Source organism: Rhinolophus ferrumequinum, chromosome 7 (genome assembly GCF_004115265.2).
Source record: "Rhinolophus ferrumequinum isolate MPI-CBG mRhiFer1 chromosome 7, mRhiFer1_v1.p, whole genome shotgun sequence".
Taxonomy (NCBI): domain Eukaryota; kingdom Metazoa; phylum Chordata; class Mammalia; order Chiroptera; family Rhinolophidae; genus Rhinolophus; species Rhinolophus ferrumequinum.
In genome coordinates, this window is record NC_046290.1 from 76,036,645 (window position 1) to 76,049,819 (window position 13,175).

The 13,175-nt window shown below is 43.1% G+C and overlaps 1 protein-coding gene across 1 annotated transcript in view; it reads right to left on the reverse strand.

Moving 5' to 3' along the window:
* The window catches only part of EPB41L4A (erythrocyte membrane protein band 4.1 like 4A), a 225,689-nt gene extending 213,468 nt beyond the window's left edge, over positions 1-12,221 (reverse strand). The window contains exon 1 of the mRNA XM_033111228.1: positions 11,919-12,221. Coding sequence (XP_032967119.1) covers positions 11,919-12,017 — 99 coding nt within the window. The 5' untranslated portion in view covers positions 12,018-12,221. The remainder of the gene's footprint in view (positions 1-11,918) is intronic.
* Between the last annotated feature and the right edge of the window lie 954 nt (positions 12,222-13,175).

The window sequence follows — 13,175 nt, forward strand, 5'->3', positions numbered from 1 at the left end:
ATCATGTACTGGGCACTATTCTAAGTCGTTACATGTATTATTTCATTCAAACCTCATAGCCATCTATGAATATATAGTATTATTATCCTCATTTCACTGTGGATGAAACTGAGGCACAGAGTTAAATAACTTGCCAAAGGTCACTGGTTAGTAAATGATAGAGCACAAGACAATAATTATTAACACTCCATAGCACTTCAAAATTTTGCAAGTTTTTTTTTCCAGCCATTATCTCCTTTGAGCTTCACAACAGCTGTGATACTGATGGAATAACATAAGCGTCAGTTTAATTTTACAAATGGAAAAGCAAGGCTCCAAGCTCGTAAATGAAGGAGCTGGAAAAGGAATTCAGATTTTGTGAGACTATATTCTCTCTTCCCATACACAAGCTGCCTTTCTTATTGTAGACACTCATTAAAAGTATTTTCATCAAGCACTGATTATTTCTCAAAGCAAAATTCTAGCTCCAGATGGTTAAACTTTTATTTCAACTCACCCTTTTTTCCCTGGCATCAAGTACAATGCCTGGCATACAACAGCCTGCAGGTCTGAGTGTTTCCCAGACACTCCTCATCTTTCTCTCCAAACTCACCCGTCTGTGTTCATGCTACCTTGCCATCCTAGACCACAGCCCATCCTCACGAGTCATCACTGTCGAGGAAGCCAAACTCTGGGTAAGCCCACAATCTCTTTTCCACAATCCAAAATCTAGAAAGATATGAAAACTGAAAATTTTATCTTAAATTTGATGCTACCCTCCATTTTCAAGATCACTCCCAGTGATCCCTGCCTCCAAGTATTCGCACCTTTATCGAGTCCCCTCGGACACCAAGGTTGTCAAGGTTGGTGTGACCAACAAACTACCGCAGAAGTAACAGCATGTTATGAGAGACCAAGGCTTCCGTCTTGGGCTTTCTCTTTCACCTGCTTTAGAACCACTTGCTTTGGAGGGCAGCCAGCGGCCACATTGAAAGGAGCACACACTCAGGAGCCTATGAAGAAGCCCAAATGGTGAGGAACTTAGGTGTGCCAAGATGCACACAAGTGAGTCAGGAAGCAGACCCACCATCCCCACATGACTGATGCCTCAGGCATGGCCTGAGTGGAACCTCATGAGACGCTGCACCGGAATCACCCAGCTATGCTGCTCTTGCATTCTGACCCACAGAATCGGTAGGCGATAAATGTTTGTTCGTGTAAGCTGCTAGGTTTGGGGTGTAACCTGCCACATAGCAATAGATCACTAATACTGGGGCAAAATCTGTCATAAACTGGCATAAGGCTACTTCGAGTCTCTATTTACCTCCACTTATTGTGGATATCCAAATAATGAGCCGCGTAAATATTAATGCGATTGTTTCAGAAAGTGCCATCCCAGACCTGGCCGGGGATAATATATAATGAATGGTGTAACACCATTTCTCCTTGCTGGAATCTGAAAAATTTTAAATCTTGAAACATACCTGGGCCCAAGGGTTTCAGAGAAGGCACACTGTGAACCTGCATTCACTTTTTTGAAAACATCTTTCCTCATTATCCCCATTTTGGCGTATAAGAAACATAATTTCTCTACCTCTTAGAACCTTCACAATATAATCCAATACCTGATTATCAGTTGTCTTGTGTTGTACTCTATTGTTTTATAAGAAAAGGCTTGTCTTTCCACCTAAAAGTTCAACTTCTTATGGGCAAGAACCCTCCATCTATTTCAGCATCCCCCCCAGAAATCCCGGACACTACTGGATACACCACAGGCTCTGAACACATATTGTAGGATTGAGTTCACAAATCCATATCTATAATTACAGTCACATAGCACTGGTCCAGATACCCATGTGCCCTCACACTCCAAACCTATTTATCATCAAATAACTGCCGTAGAACATGATGCAAAAACAATGTCCGAAAGAAAAAGAAGCTGGCTCTCTGAGGAATTCTGGAAATTTTGCACATCCTCCAAGTGCCCTTGTAAACAGCAGCAGAAGCATGAAATAATCATTATCAGGGGAAAAGATCTATTAGCCTCTTGATGATTGGTCCATCTGAAACCTTTCAAGGAAAGAGCAATTTTACCTTTCAGCCTTCCTCTCTCGCACCCTCCCTCCCTCAGGCAATCAGAAGGGTCGCTAATCAGTTTTTAATTTTCTTTCCTGCAGAGAGGTTCAGAATGGAGCAGTAAAAATGCATTGTAAAGGCTTGACAACGTAAAGACCAAGAAAAAAACTGAGTGATATGAGCTCTGAAACCATAGCACTAAATAAATTATTCTAGACCTTTTAGATAAATAAGCATTTTCCAAAAAAAAAGCCAAAAAATTAAAAATCAATGCAGTAAGTATTGTTCTGAAAAGAAATTTCACATAAGCAAACTCTTTTCCAAATTGAAAAAAGATTCCCTTGACAAAAGGGTCTCTCCCTCATATAATCTACCCAGAAAAGAGATCCACAAATACAAGTGCCAAAACTGCAGAAAGTAACCAGGCCAGGTCATAGGCCTGTAAAGACTTAATTTAAAGGGGCAGGAGGGAAGAAACAGGAAAGGGTTGGGAGCATGAGAGGAGATGGGGTTGGCAGTAAACCTAAATGAGTTTCAATAAATTCTGACCTCTTTCTCTATAATCAGCTCTCAGCCTTTCCTTCCTTTTTACGCAGCAAAGAAAATGAGGGTGGGTGAGCACTGAGAAAGTGACCAGATGAAAAACCAAGAGACAGGGTTCCAGGACCAGGTACCCCTCACTGGGTCCCCGTTCCCTCACCTGTAGAATGGGGGAATTAGATGATTCTGAATGTCCACGCCAAGTCTAATTTTCTATTATAAGTGAAATCCAGTCTGTTGTAACTTATGTCATCTCTTCCACATTCTCCCCCTGGTGTCTGCTGCATTTTCAGGCAGCACCATGGGACTAAATTAACTGAGGACATGTGATCATACACACAGGTCTGGTGGCAGAGAATCAGACAGTTGAAGTACTGGACAAAAAAGAACAAGTGGTTGGCAGGAAAAAGCAAGGACAAGTAGAAACAAGTCTGTGTGAAAGATTTTGTCATGCTACGGCATTATCTATTCTAGGCATTTAAGATTTCCTTCACAGAGGGAACTGCCTGTAGCCTGCATTATTTAGCAAGATTTTTCAAGTTTCTGAATACTACCGACTTTTAAAATGTGCAATCCAGACAAAACTGTAAAGCTTGTATAATGCTAGTTTCAATACCACTAAGATTCGCTACAATTTCCTTCAGTCATAGGGGATGTTAGTCCAATTCTATAAAGTCAAAGTTGTTCCCTAGGCTTTAACCTGCAAGCCTGCTAGGAATCCTGCATGTTCACGGTTAAAAGGAAGTCACGAGGGTCGGGAAGGGTGTGTGTGTGTTCCTAAGTGGTCTTCTAGCCATCTGCATTATTTCCCTAGGAGGAAAACAACACACATCCCACTGCCCAGGACAAATCTCTAGCAATTCCTCCGTTACGTTTCAAGGTAATAGATGAAAATCACATACCTATTTAAATATTAACTTTCCTAACATGCTACCTTCACCTATGAAAACTGACAAAGAAAGTTATTCTTAAAACATACACAAATATGTTTTTTCCAGCCCTCCACCCTGTAACTTACAGAAAGGGCCTGCAAGAACCAACAGCAAGTTCTTTACACAATGTAAATAGCAACACTCAAAGCTGGTACAGAAAAGTCTTGGGAAATCTAAATAGTCGACCAAGGTTTCAATTTACAAAAGCAATAGCATCAGCATGACTAAAACAACAATCCTTCTATCGGTCCTTCTTCAAATATGACAAATATTATATTTACTGAATTCCACTATGTGCCTGGCGCTTTTCTAGGTTCTTGAGGTCTTAATAGTAGGAAACAAAGACAATGTTTTGCTGCCCCCAGGAAGTTTATGGAAAATTTTCTCAAAATATTAAATGTCAAATTTGTTTTAACTGGGAGCGTTCTCTCTGCTGAGTTACATGCACCTTCCTTAACCAAGGAACGAGTAAAAATAAACACGATGCATAAAGACAGGCTCATAGATCAATGGAATAGAATTGAGAGTTCAGAAATTAATCTTCACATGTTTTGTAAATTGATTGTTGATAAGGGTACCCAGACAATGCAATGAGAAAAGTAGTCTTTCCAACAAACGAGCTGAGGTGACTGGATATCCATATGAAAGAGAGTGAAGAATGGATGACAGACCTAAATGTAAGAGCTAAAGCTGTCAAACTCAGGAAAAACAGGGGTAGAAGGTATTGACATCTACGAATATCAAACCACCTCTGCTCCCCTACTTCTACTACCCACCCAGGCCCCTCTGAGGGCCAGCATCACTTTGGGCAAGGATGGTGGATCACATATCCCAACTGGCAATTAAGAAAGAATTTATTAGCCATTAAGAGATCCTACATAATAACAGCTATGATTTATTGAGCACCTTTTTATCCTATGTGCCTAAAATTCTTTTCTCGAATTCTCACAATCATACTACCAGGCAGGTATCATGCACGCCCTTCCACTTAAAAATGAGGAACAGCAGGCTAGTTCAAAGAAGAGTCATTCGGCCCGTCACAAGACCAATACTTTCATAGCCGACCGGAATTGAAACACAGGGCAGGGATGGCGAGAGGGGGAGAGACTGAAGGTGATCCCACAGCACCCCAGGGAGGTGGCTGGTTCAGGTGTGAAGTGTGAGGGCCTGGATTAAATTGAGAGCAGTGAAATGGTGTAGAAAAACCAATTTTGACAAGTGACAATAAAAGTAGCAGAGGCTCCAAGACTGCTTCTTAGACATGGCTCTGAATGAAAGGCAAGGTGGGACCGGAGTGGTTTCAACACTCAGACAGTCTCTGCGGGCTGGCTCAGGAACTTGACCCTCGCTCACGTTACTGTTTGTATGGCAAGCTGTATTCCAAACAAGGGACCTTCTAACCCACTTCTGGAACACCACCCCCAACCCCCAAAAGCTGGGACTGCTTGGCATTACCAAGGCACATGTGTTTTCTTATGTGCTCAGTACATGTTGTTTCTAAACGATCTCCGGCTGTATTTAGTTCCCTATTTGGTCTCAGTTGGCTGACTTCTGCCCTGCAAATCTGACCTTTCAGTTATTATCCATGGGGACTAGCACTCAGTACCTCTCGGTTTTCCTTGCCTGCCACCATCTCTCTTGTTCTAACTTCCTCTTGGCATGTCAACATCCTTGAAAACAAACTTCTCACACTTCTAACACGTTTGGAAGCCACGGCCAGGCCCTTTCATGTCTTCCGTGATTGTTAGAAGGTCCTCTGGAGGATCCAACTCAGCCTTTGGGGAATCTCTTGGCAAAAGTGTTTAGTAATAAAGACATGGATTAACAGGCAACATTAAGGAACAGTGGCTGCTTCACTTAAAAACAAGCAAACAAACATGAAATATGTACATGGTTCAGAGGACACAGGAATGCAAACCACATTTCTGAGAACGGTACAGACTCTCCAAAGTGCAGTTACAGGCTTTTTGAGTCACAAACTAAACTGGCTGGTTCCTGACCTCAACACACCTAGTCTATACCTAAACAAGTAATAACAGATGCCTGGTTAATCTTAATATATGAGACTTAGAAACAAATCTGGTAAGGCAGAAGCAAATGGCAGGTACTCATTACAACCCACAACAGGCTAAGTTTACCAGTTTTACTTATGGCTAAAATACCAGAGACAAAGCTCGGTCAAAGCAATCAATCTCAGAAAAGCCAGAGGGGCATGGCAAATCTGATCTCTGACCTGTCATGTTTATAATAGGCCTGCAGAAAAAATACACTGCAATGGAATGGAAAACGTATCATTTGTCACAAAAACCCAATATTTAATTTATTGACACTAATGTTCTCCATTAAGTCTTACAGCAGTGTCAGGTGAAGTTTATACAGCTTCCAGAGTAAAATGGGTGGTACGGCAAAATTAAAAAGTACCCCAGTGGTCCCTGATTTTGTGAATCCACACTGCAAAACCAACTGACAGTATTCTCAGAGACAGAACAGAACACAAGGAAGAAAAGCAACTGAAGTGTGAGAATCTATTACCCATTCTTGAAATGAACCCTTCTTCCAAAAGACTCTCAAGTTGTAAGGGGAAAGTGACGTTTTTTTAAAAAAGTAAGACTTACTAGTTGCCTTTACAATACAATAATGGTGTGCTCATGTTTTCTCAAATAGCTGCCAGTCAGCTCTTTAACGTGCTTGCTACATGCATTCAGCACACCGAACCATCTCATTTTCTGCCCATTAGCAATACAAAAATTAGAGTATCTTGGTAAGATTCACTTTATTCTAGGATCTTTCCTAGTAAAAATAAAATGGCAAAGGAACCTCATTATCCAGAATATTTTCAACACGGCTTATTCCAACTGTAACACTCCATTCATTCCTCGATTCGAATTACAGTTAATAAGCGTCTATCCCATGAGGTGTGCAGCTTTAGCCGCTGTGGATCACAGGTAGGAGCTCAGGCTGCCGGAGAAGACAGACACGTCCAGGAATCATGCTTGCAATGTGACAAGTACTGTAACAGGATGTGACGAGTGCTTAACTCTGCCTGGCCAGCCTGGGTTGAAGGCTTTCTAGCAGACGGGACACTTGATTTAAGTCTTAAAAGATGAGTTCAGATGAGTGTGTGCTTAGGGAAAGGTGAAAGCGTACACTGCTTGGCGGGAATCCCACGTACAAAGGCACTGGAGGGTCTGGTATGGTTGGGGCCTGAGCAGCTCTGAACGCCGACAGAGCAGGTCGTTTGGGTAGGCAGGGCCAGCTCAGGTAGGGTGCTAACCCACACAACACAATCTGGGCTTTATCTGTAGATGGGAAGGAGGTCCTAAAAGAAGAAGGAGGGGATGAAGAAAGGAGGGGAAAGAATGAAATGAACAGTTTCTGGGTGCTTACACATGCAAGTTACTGTGGACAAAATTCCCCCATTTGTACAGATGGGGAAATTGAGACTCCAGAAAGTGAAGCATCTTTCTGAAGGCCCCACGGCACCTCAGCAATCAAAATGTAAACCCAGGTGATCTAACTCCAGAGCCCATGCTTTTCGTCACTTCATTATCTTGCTCCTAGTATAAGAATATTAAGCAAGTTAAAGACATAGACATCGTATTGTTTCCACTGACATATAGGTATGTGACTACGCCCACAAAAGAGAGAGAGAAAAAAAAGAGGCAACCAAATGTTAGCCTGCATCCAGTGCAGAAGGCTGAGCACCAAACCCACAAAAATAAAGGCACCTGTTATTCTCCAGGGCAGTGGTTCTCAGCCGAAGGTGATTTCGCCCACTGGGGATATTTGCCAACATCTGGGGATATCGGCAACATCTGGGGATATTTTTGGTTGTGATGACTGGACAAGAGGCGCATAAGCATTTCATGGTTAAAGGCTAGGAATACCACTCGGGATCCCGCAATGGATAGGACAGCCTCCATGACAAACAACTGTCTTGGCCCCACTCAGAGACAACCTGACACAAACCATCCAAGAAAAATAAGCTTCTAATCTTGTTTATAAGTGTCTCAATAAAAATAACAAACCACTGTCCCCACCTCCTATTGGGAGGTTAAGTTTCCAACATACAAATCCGGGGGACACAAACATTCGGACTAAAACAGTTGGTGATAAAATTAAATCTAAATTGCAGGGACCAAAGTCCAGAAGCTACTTTCCATGAGCTGCTTTCCATACGACCCGGTCTTATATTGTATTAAAATAAGACCCACTATTATATTATATTATATTATATTGCATTAACCCAGTCTTATAGTATATTAAAATAAGACCCGGTCTTATATTAATTTTTGCTCCAAAAGACGCATTAGAGCTGATGGTCCAGCTAGGCCTTATTTTCGGGGAAACAGGGTAGTTCATCTTAAACAGCCACATGAATATCAAATTTGAATCTCAGAAACATAGACGAAATGTGGAGCAGGGGTACTTCTATCTCAGTCACATCTTGACCAATCAAGATCCCAAACAATTTTACATTAACAAAAATGTTGGTATATGATTGATTACTTGCTTGTTTCTAAGGTCTCCAACTCTTGTACCTTATGCAGTTGATATCAAAACTACAGGTAGTCACATAAATACTTAACGTGATTTGTAAAGAACTATCACTTTTCATTTTTGCCCAATCTTCTTAGATTTTTCTTTACCAGTCTAAATGGGATGAAAATTACAATTCTTGGTAAGTGAAAGGAATATAATTTAAGTCCCCACCTTCCAATTGTTTTTCTAGTTTATTAAGAAGTTTCTGATCAAAACTGACTCACAATACTCCCTCAGGAACCTCAGGATGATTAGGAAGTAACTTCATTTAAAAGTTAATGAATGAACTGTATAGGCTTTAACTGTGTGAATTGTATGGTATATCTCAATAAAGCCGTTAAAAAAAGTTAATGGAATTTCCATCTTGCTATCATATTGGTTTCATTAATTTAGTCAAATACATTGAGGGGAAAATGAGCACCTACTTTACCACTCAGAGGACTAAAATCTAGCTGAAATGAAAATATTAAGCTAGTTCACATTTGCAGCAGCAATTTTCAAAACTAAATTTATAATCAAACCTTACAGATTTTTCCCCCTGAAAATCTTTGCTATTCAAATAACAACCTATAAAAGGTAGTTTGAGCCAAATTGAAGTTTTGCTGTCTAAAGAGAACAAAAATAAGATTACTTTACCTCCACCAAGACAAAGAACTACAAAGGACATAATAAAAGTTTCCCTGAACAAACATTACTCAAAAAACCAAGAGATTAACCACAGCAGAAATTCTTAACTTGAATAAACAACAGAGATAGCAGCAGAGAGCAAACTGCTAAAGCTATTGTGGGGCTCAACACACCACCAATAGCTTACAGTTTATATAAACCTGGGTTTTTAAATCTTGGATAGGGCTCAAACTACAAACTGCATGAAAAAGACTTCCTGTTTGTCAAGGTGAGGTTACTTACAAAGCAAGTTAAGAATACAAATTGCTACATAACATTGAATACAAAGATACTGTGTCTTATTTATCTGATTATTTTTTAAACAAAAATTTGTTTTCAGTTTAAATGTTACTCATCTTACCATAAATGTGTCACTACTGTCTTCAGGCTGAACTGCTTTCCATGGGAACAAACACTGATTTTTTTCTAAAGTCAATTAAAAACTCTGATCTAAGTTGTAGAAAATCACTTCATAACTAACCTTTCAATTTATAATTTGCCACTTAAATCCAGAGTGTTTTTCAGATTGGCATACAGAAACAAAAATAACAACAATGTTTTACCAACCTTCTCTCATGCTCCTACTTAAATTTTCTACAATTATTTATTTTTTTAACTCACAAGGAATTCTTATGACAGTAATAAAAGCAAATTCTTAATTATCAGGAATCAGTCAAATTCTTTCCATTAAGTGATGAAATATGTGAATAATTTTAATGCAAAATTAGCTGTCTTCATTTCATTTGAGATAGACTGCAAGGCAGGGTCATCTCAAATTGATAATAAGGAAATACTTCTGAAAATGAAAATATTTTTTCTATTTTAATTTCAGGGAAAAGGGCTAATTGATGCTGTATGTTTAACTTTGACTTATTAGAGATAATCAAAATTATCGAGTGTACTATAGCAGGAGGAAAACACCATAATAGTAACTACTTTTCTACTATTAGTAACTTTGAAGTGATTGTTTATTATTTCATTTACAAACTAAAGTAGGAGTTAAAGAAAATGTCAAATATGTACAGAATAATATTATATATATATATATATATACTCATTCAACATTCGAATACCTTCTACATTTGAGATGCTGTTCATATGTTATTGCATTTACAAATATACATATGTGTTTAATTTAGTACATACCACAAGTAGATATGTGCTTAACACATGCATTTTATGGTAGCATGGTAGTTACAGATAATGTGGTTAACTTCAGCAGACATCTGTGTTACACATATGGCCATCAAAATAATTGTGGCATGCTTTTGTGACACTGAAAGAGGCAAAGCCTGTTGCGAAATGATTACTTGCAACAAAAGCCTGCTTAAATTACTGTTTAGTTAAATGGCATCGATCCAAAACAACAGCATTATAAAGTTGCTACTGCCTTGGAATCACTCCCCAATTTTCAACCTATTTGTAAAACAAGGTAAGCACCATCAGGTTATAAAAAGTAATTACAGACCAGGATTTTTGATTCATGCTTCTTTGACAAAATTATTGCATTTGATCCCAAATCTTGGCTGCTCTCTTGACAGAGTAATGTACAAGCTCCACAGCTGACAGGTAGGGCTTCCAAGATTAAATAGGAAGGGCACACTCCAGGTGACTTTAGACTTGGCACTTCGGACTTCTTTGTTGTTTTAGTACCAAATCATCAGTTATCTTTTTCTCATTGTTTCTATCCCCAAGCCAAAGAGAATCTCTGTATTATAAAAAACTTAGGATGTTTTTGTGATTTTTGCCATTTTATTCGCACAGTATACCAAAGAATGTTACATGATTTTATAAGGGAAATTGTTTTCCTGGATTAATTTGGGAGGGAGAGGGGATCTTTTGGAACATAAAATTTGAAAACATAAAGTGAACGCCTTCCTGCAAAAGAGACTTTTATTGGCCTTGAAAGGAAACACCAAATGAGAATCTGATTGACTTGCTTATTGTAACTACTGGGGACACAATATTCAAAACAATTTCATAAAAGAAAGGGTGAACTTTATCTTACGGCTTTCACTGACCATTTTTGGCCCCCTTTTCCTGCAAGAGAATGACACCTGTGAAAGGAGAATCTTGTACACCAAGAACAGTAACAGCAAAGCTGAAGCTTTTGGCCAAGAACAGTTACTCTCCTGTCCATAAATCTATGTAAAAACTGATTCACACAAGGCAATGCCCAGGGCCTACACCATTAGGATTAACTTCTGAGATGACAAAGCTAGGAGAGAACACTTGTCAGCCTCAACAACTTGATTTCTCAGTGGACCAGCTCTACCCGGGGCGGGGGGCGGGGCAGCGGTTTCCCTTCACCAGATTCAGCTGCTGAGTTATCTAAAATGCCTGCGTCGTAAAACTGAAGGAGAAAAAGGAAACAAAACGCTCGCGATTCCGATCACCTCTAGGTAGTCACATAGTTGGAGGAGCAAAACAAGCGCTCATACGCCTCCGGTCAGGTTGTCAACTCTAACGTTGAGAACTCAGCACAATTAAAGAAGTGAGTCTCTGCAATCTCTCATAACCTTTCTGTTTGGGTTGTCAGGGTTAATCGTTGTAATTATATTTTTATTACCTAAAAACAAGAGCGAAGTTATTACCGAGTCGCTTTGAGAGATGTTGAATTAAATGTGGGGAGCCAGTTTGCTTGAGGAAAGGGAAATTATTTTCCGTCCAAACGTTAACAATACCCAGCTACAAGCCCAGGCAACACAATCACAGCCACCTAATAAATGTGTTTCAACGAGTGAAATCCTTCCCTTCCCCAATGTCACTATCATGAAAAAGCCTAAACGAAGCCAAGGGAAATCGTGCCTTCGACACTGTATGCAGCCCGTATATTCAATTCTGCGCCTCTCTGGGAACTGGAGAGGGCCTTAGACGCTTTGGGAGGAAACCAATGCCGGGAAGAGTTTTGGTCTCAACTGCAGGACCGCGGACTGCAGCTGCGAGTTGGTGCGTAGGTTACACTTTGAAACGTCAAACTTACTTTCCCTGATGAAGGGACTCAAACTTAACCCACCCGGACACGTTCACCCTCTACCTGAGCGCCGGGGGCAGCGGCGGCTCCTTCCCACGGCGCAGAGACGCGGTCGCCGCCCTGACCCGTGACAGCCTTCACACAAAGCCGGGGACCCCCGAGCCCGCTCGGCTGCCAACCTCCCGAACACGCCCCCGGCCCGCGCCTACCTTAATGCCCTGCTGCTGGGTGGTGAGGGTTAACTTGGATTCATCCAGGAGCAAAACTTCGCAGTAAAATTCTTCCGGAACAGCGCAGAAACAGCCCATGTCGGCTGTGGCCGGCTCCAGCCAAGGCTAGAAAGCTGCGATCCCGGCGCTGAGCCGCCGCCGCTTCAAGCGCGAGGCATTAATTTATTGTCCACGCTGTGGCGAAGGCGACAGGAAGAGCTCCCGGAGGGGTCGGCGAACAGGAGGCAAGGACAGCGGAGAAGCCCGGAGTGTCAGCGCCCCGGAGCCGCCGAGGAAGCGCCGCGCATCCTGCGTGCGACTCGGGTTCCTCCGAAGGCGGGGGCGGCGCGGCCCCTTCCGCAGCCCTGGGGACGACAAAAGTCTCCTGGCAATGGGGACAAGAGGCACGGAACTGGAGAGACGAGAGCTCGAGGCCCTCCCGGCACTTGGAAGCTCCTAGACGCTGTTCAGCCCCCTCGGCTCGCGATCGCCGGGAGCGCGGCCTCGACGCACCGGCCTCCTCCTCCGCCTGCGGAGTCCACAGCGGGCGCGCGCGACCAGCTCCGATCCCAGCCCGCAGCCCCCTGTCCGGTCCGCCGAATGGGGAGCGCTCGGCTCTTCCTTTGTGTCCTGGGTACCCACGACGTCCCAGCAACACTGCAGGGGCAGTCTCTCTGCGAGGGCCGTCCCTTCCCCAGTCCGCGGGCACCCAGAAGCCCGGAGACGGTCGGAAAGGGCAGCGAGCGGGCTCCTATCGAAATCGGTGAGTAGAGGTCAGCTCGTCGCGGAGCGCGGCTCCAGTCTGGGGAACCCCGAGCTCATCGCGGGGGACCGTGGGGGCCAAGTTCAAGCGCTTTCTCCGAGAATGCCCTGCCGCTGCGGCAGAGTGCTGATTCTCCCGGAGGTTCAGAGAAACGGGGAGTCAAAAGACTTGCCGGCGGGCAGAGAAGCGAGCGCCCGGGTAGGAAAGCGGCGGGCGGGCGGACGGGTAGGGGTGTGCCCTGGGAGCGCCAGGCCGCGGCGGCTCCGGGGAAAGTTGTCTACGCTGCGCGAGGGCTGGCGCCCGGGGCGGGAGCAGCCCAGGTGCAGCTGGGCCGGGCCCGGCGTCTGCAAAAAGCCCTGCAGCGAAGCGGGGGCCCGGAGGCCGGGAAGGGGGCGCCCCTTCTGGGCGGGGTCTCGGCTGGGGGCGGAGGGCGGAGCGGAGGTGGTCTAATGGCGAAGTGCCGACAGGTCCGCGGGAGAAACTGCGCTCGGCGC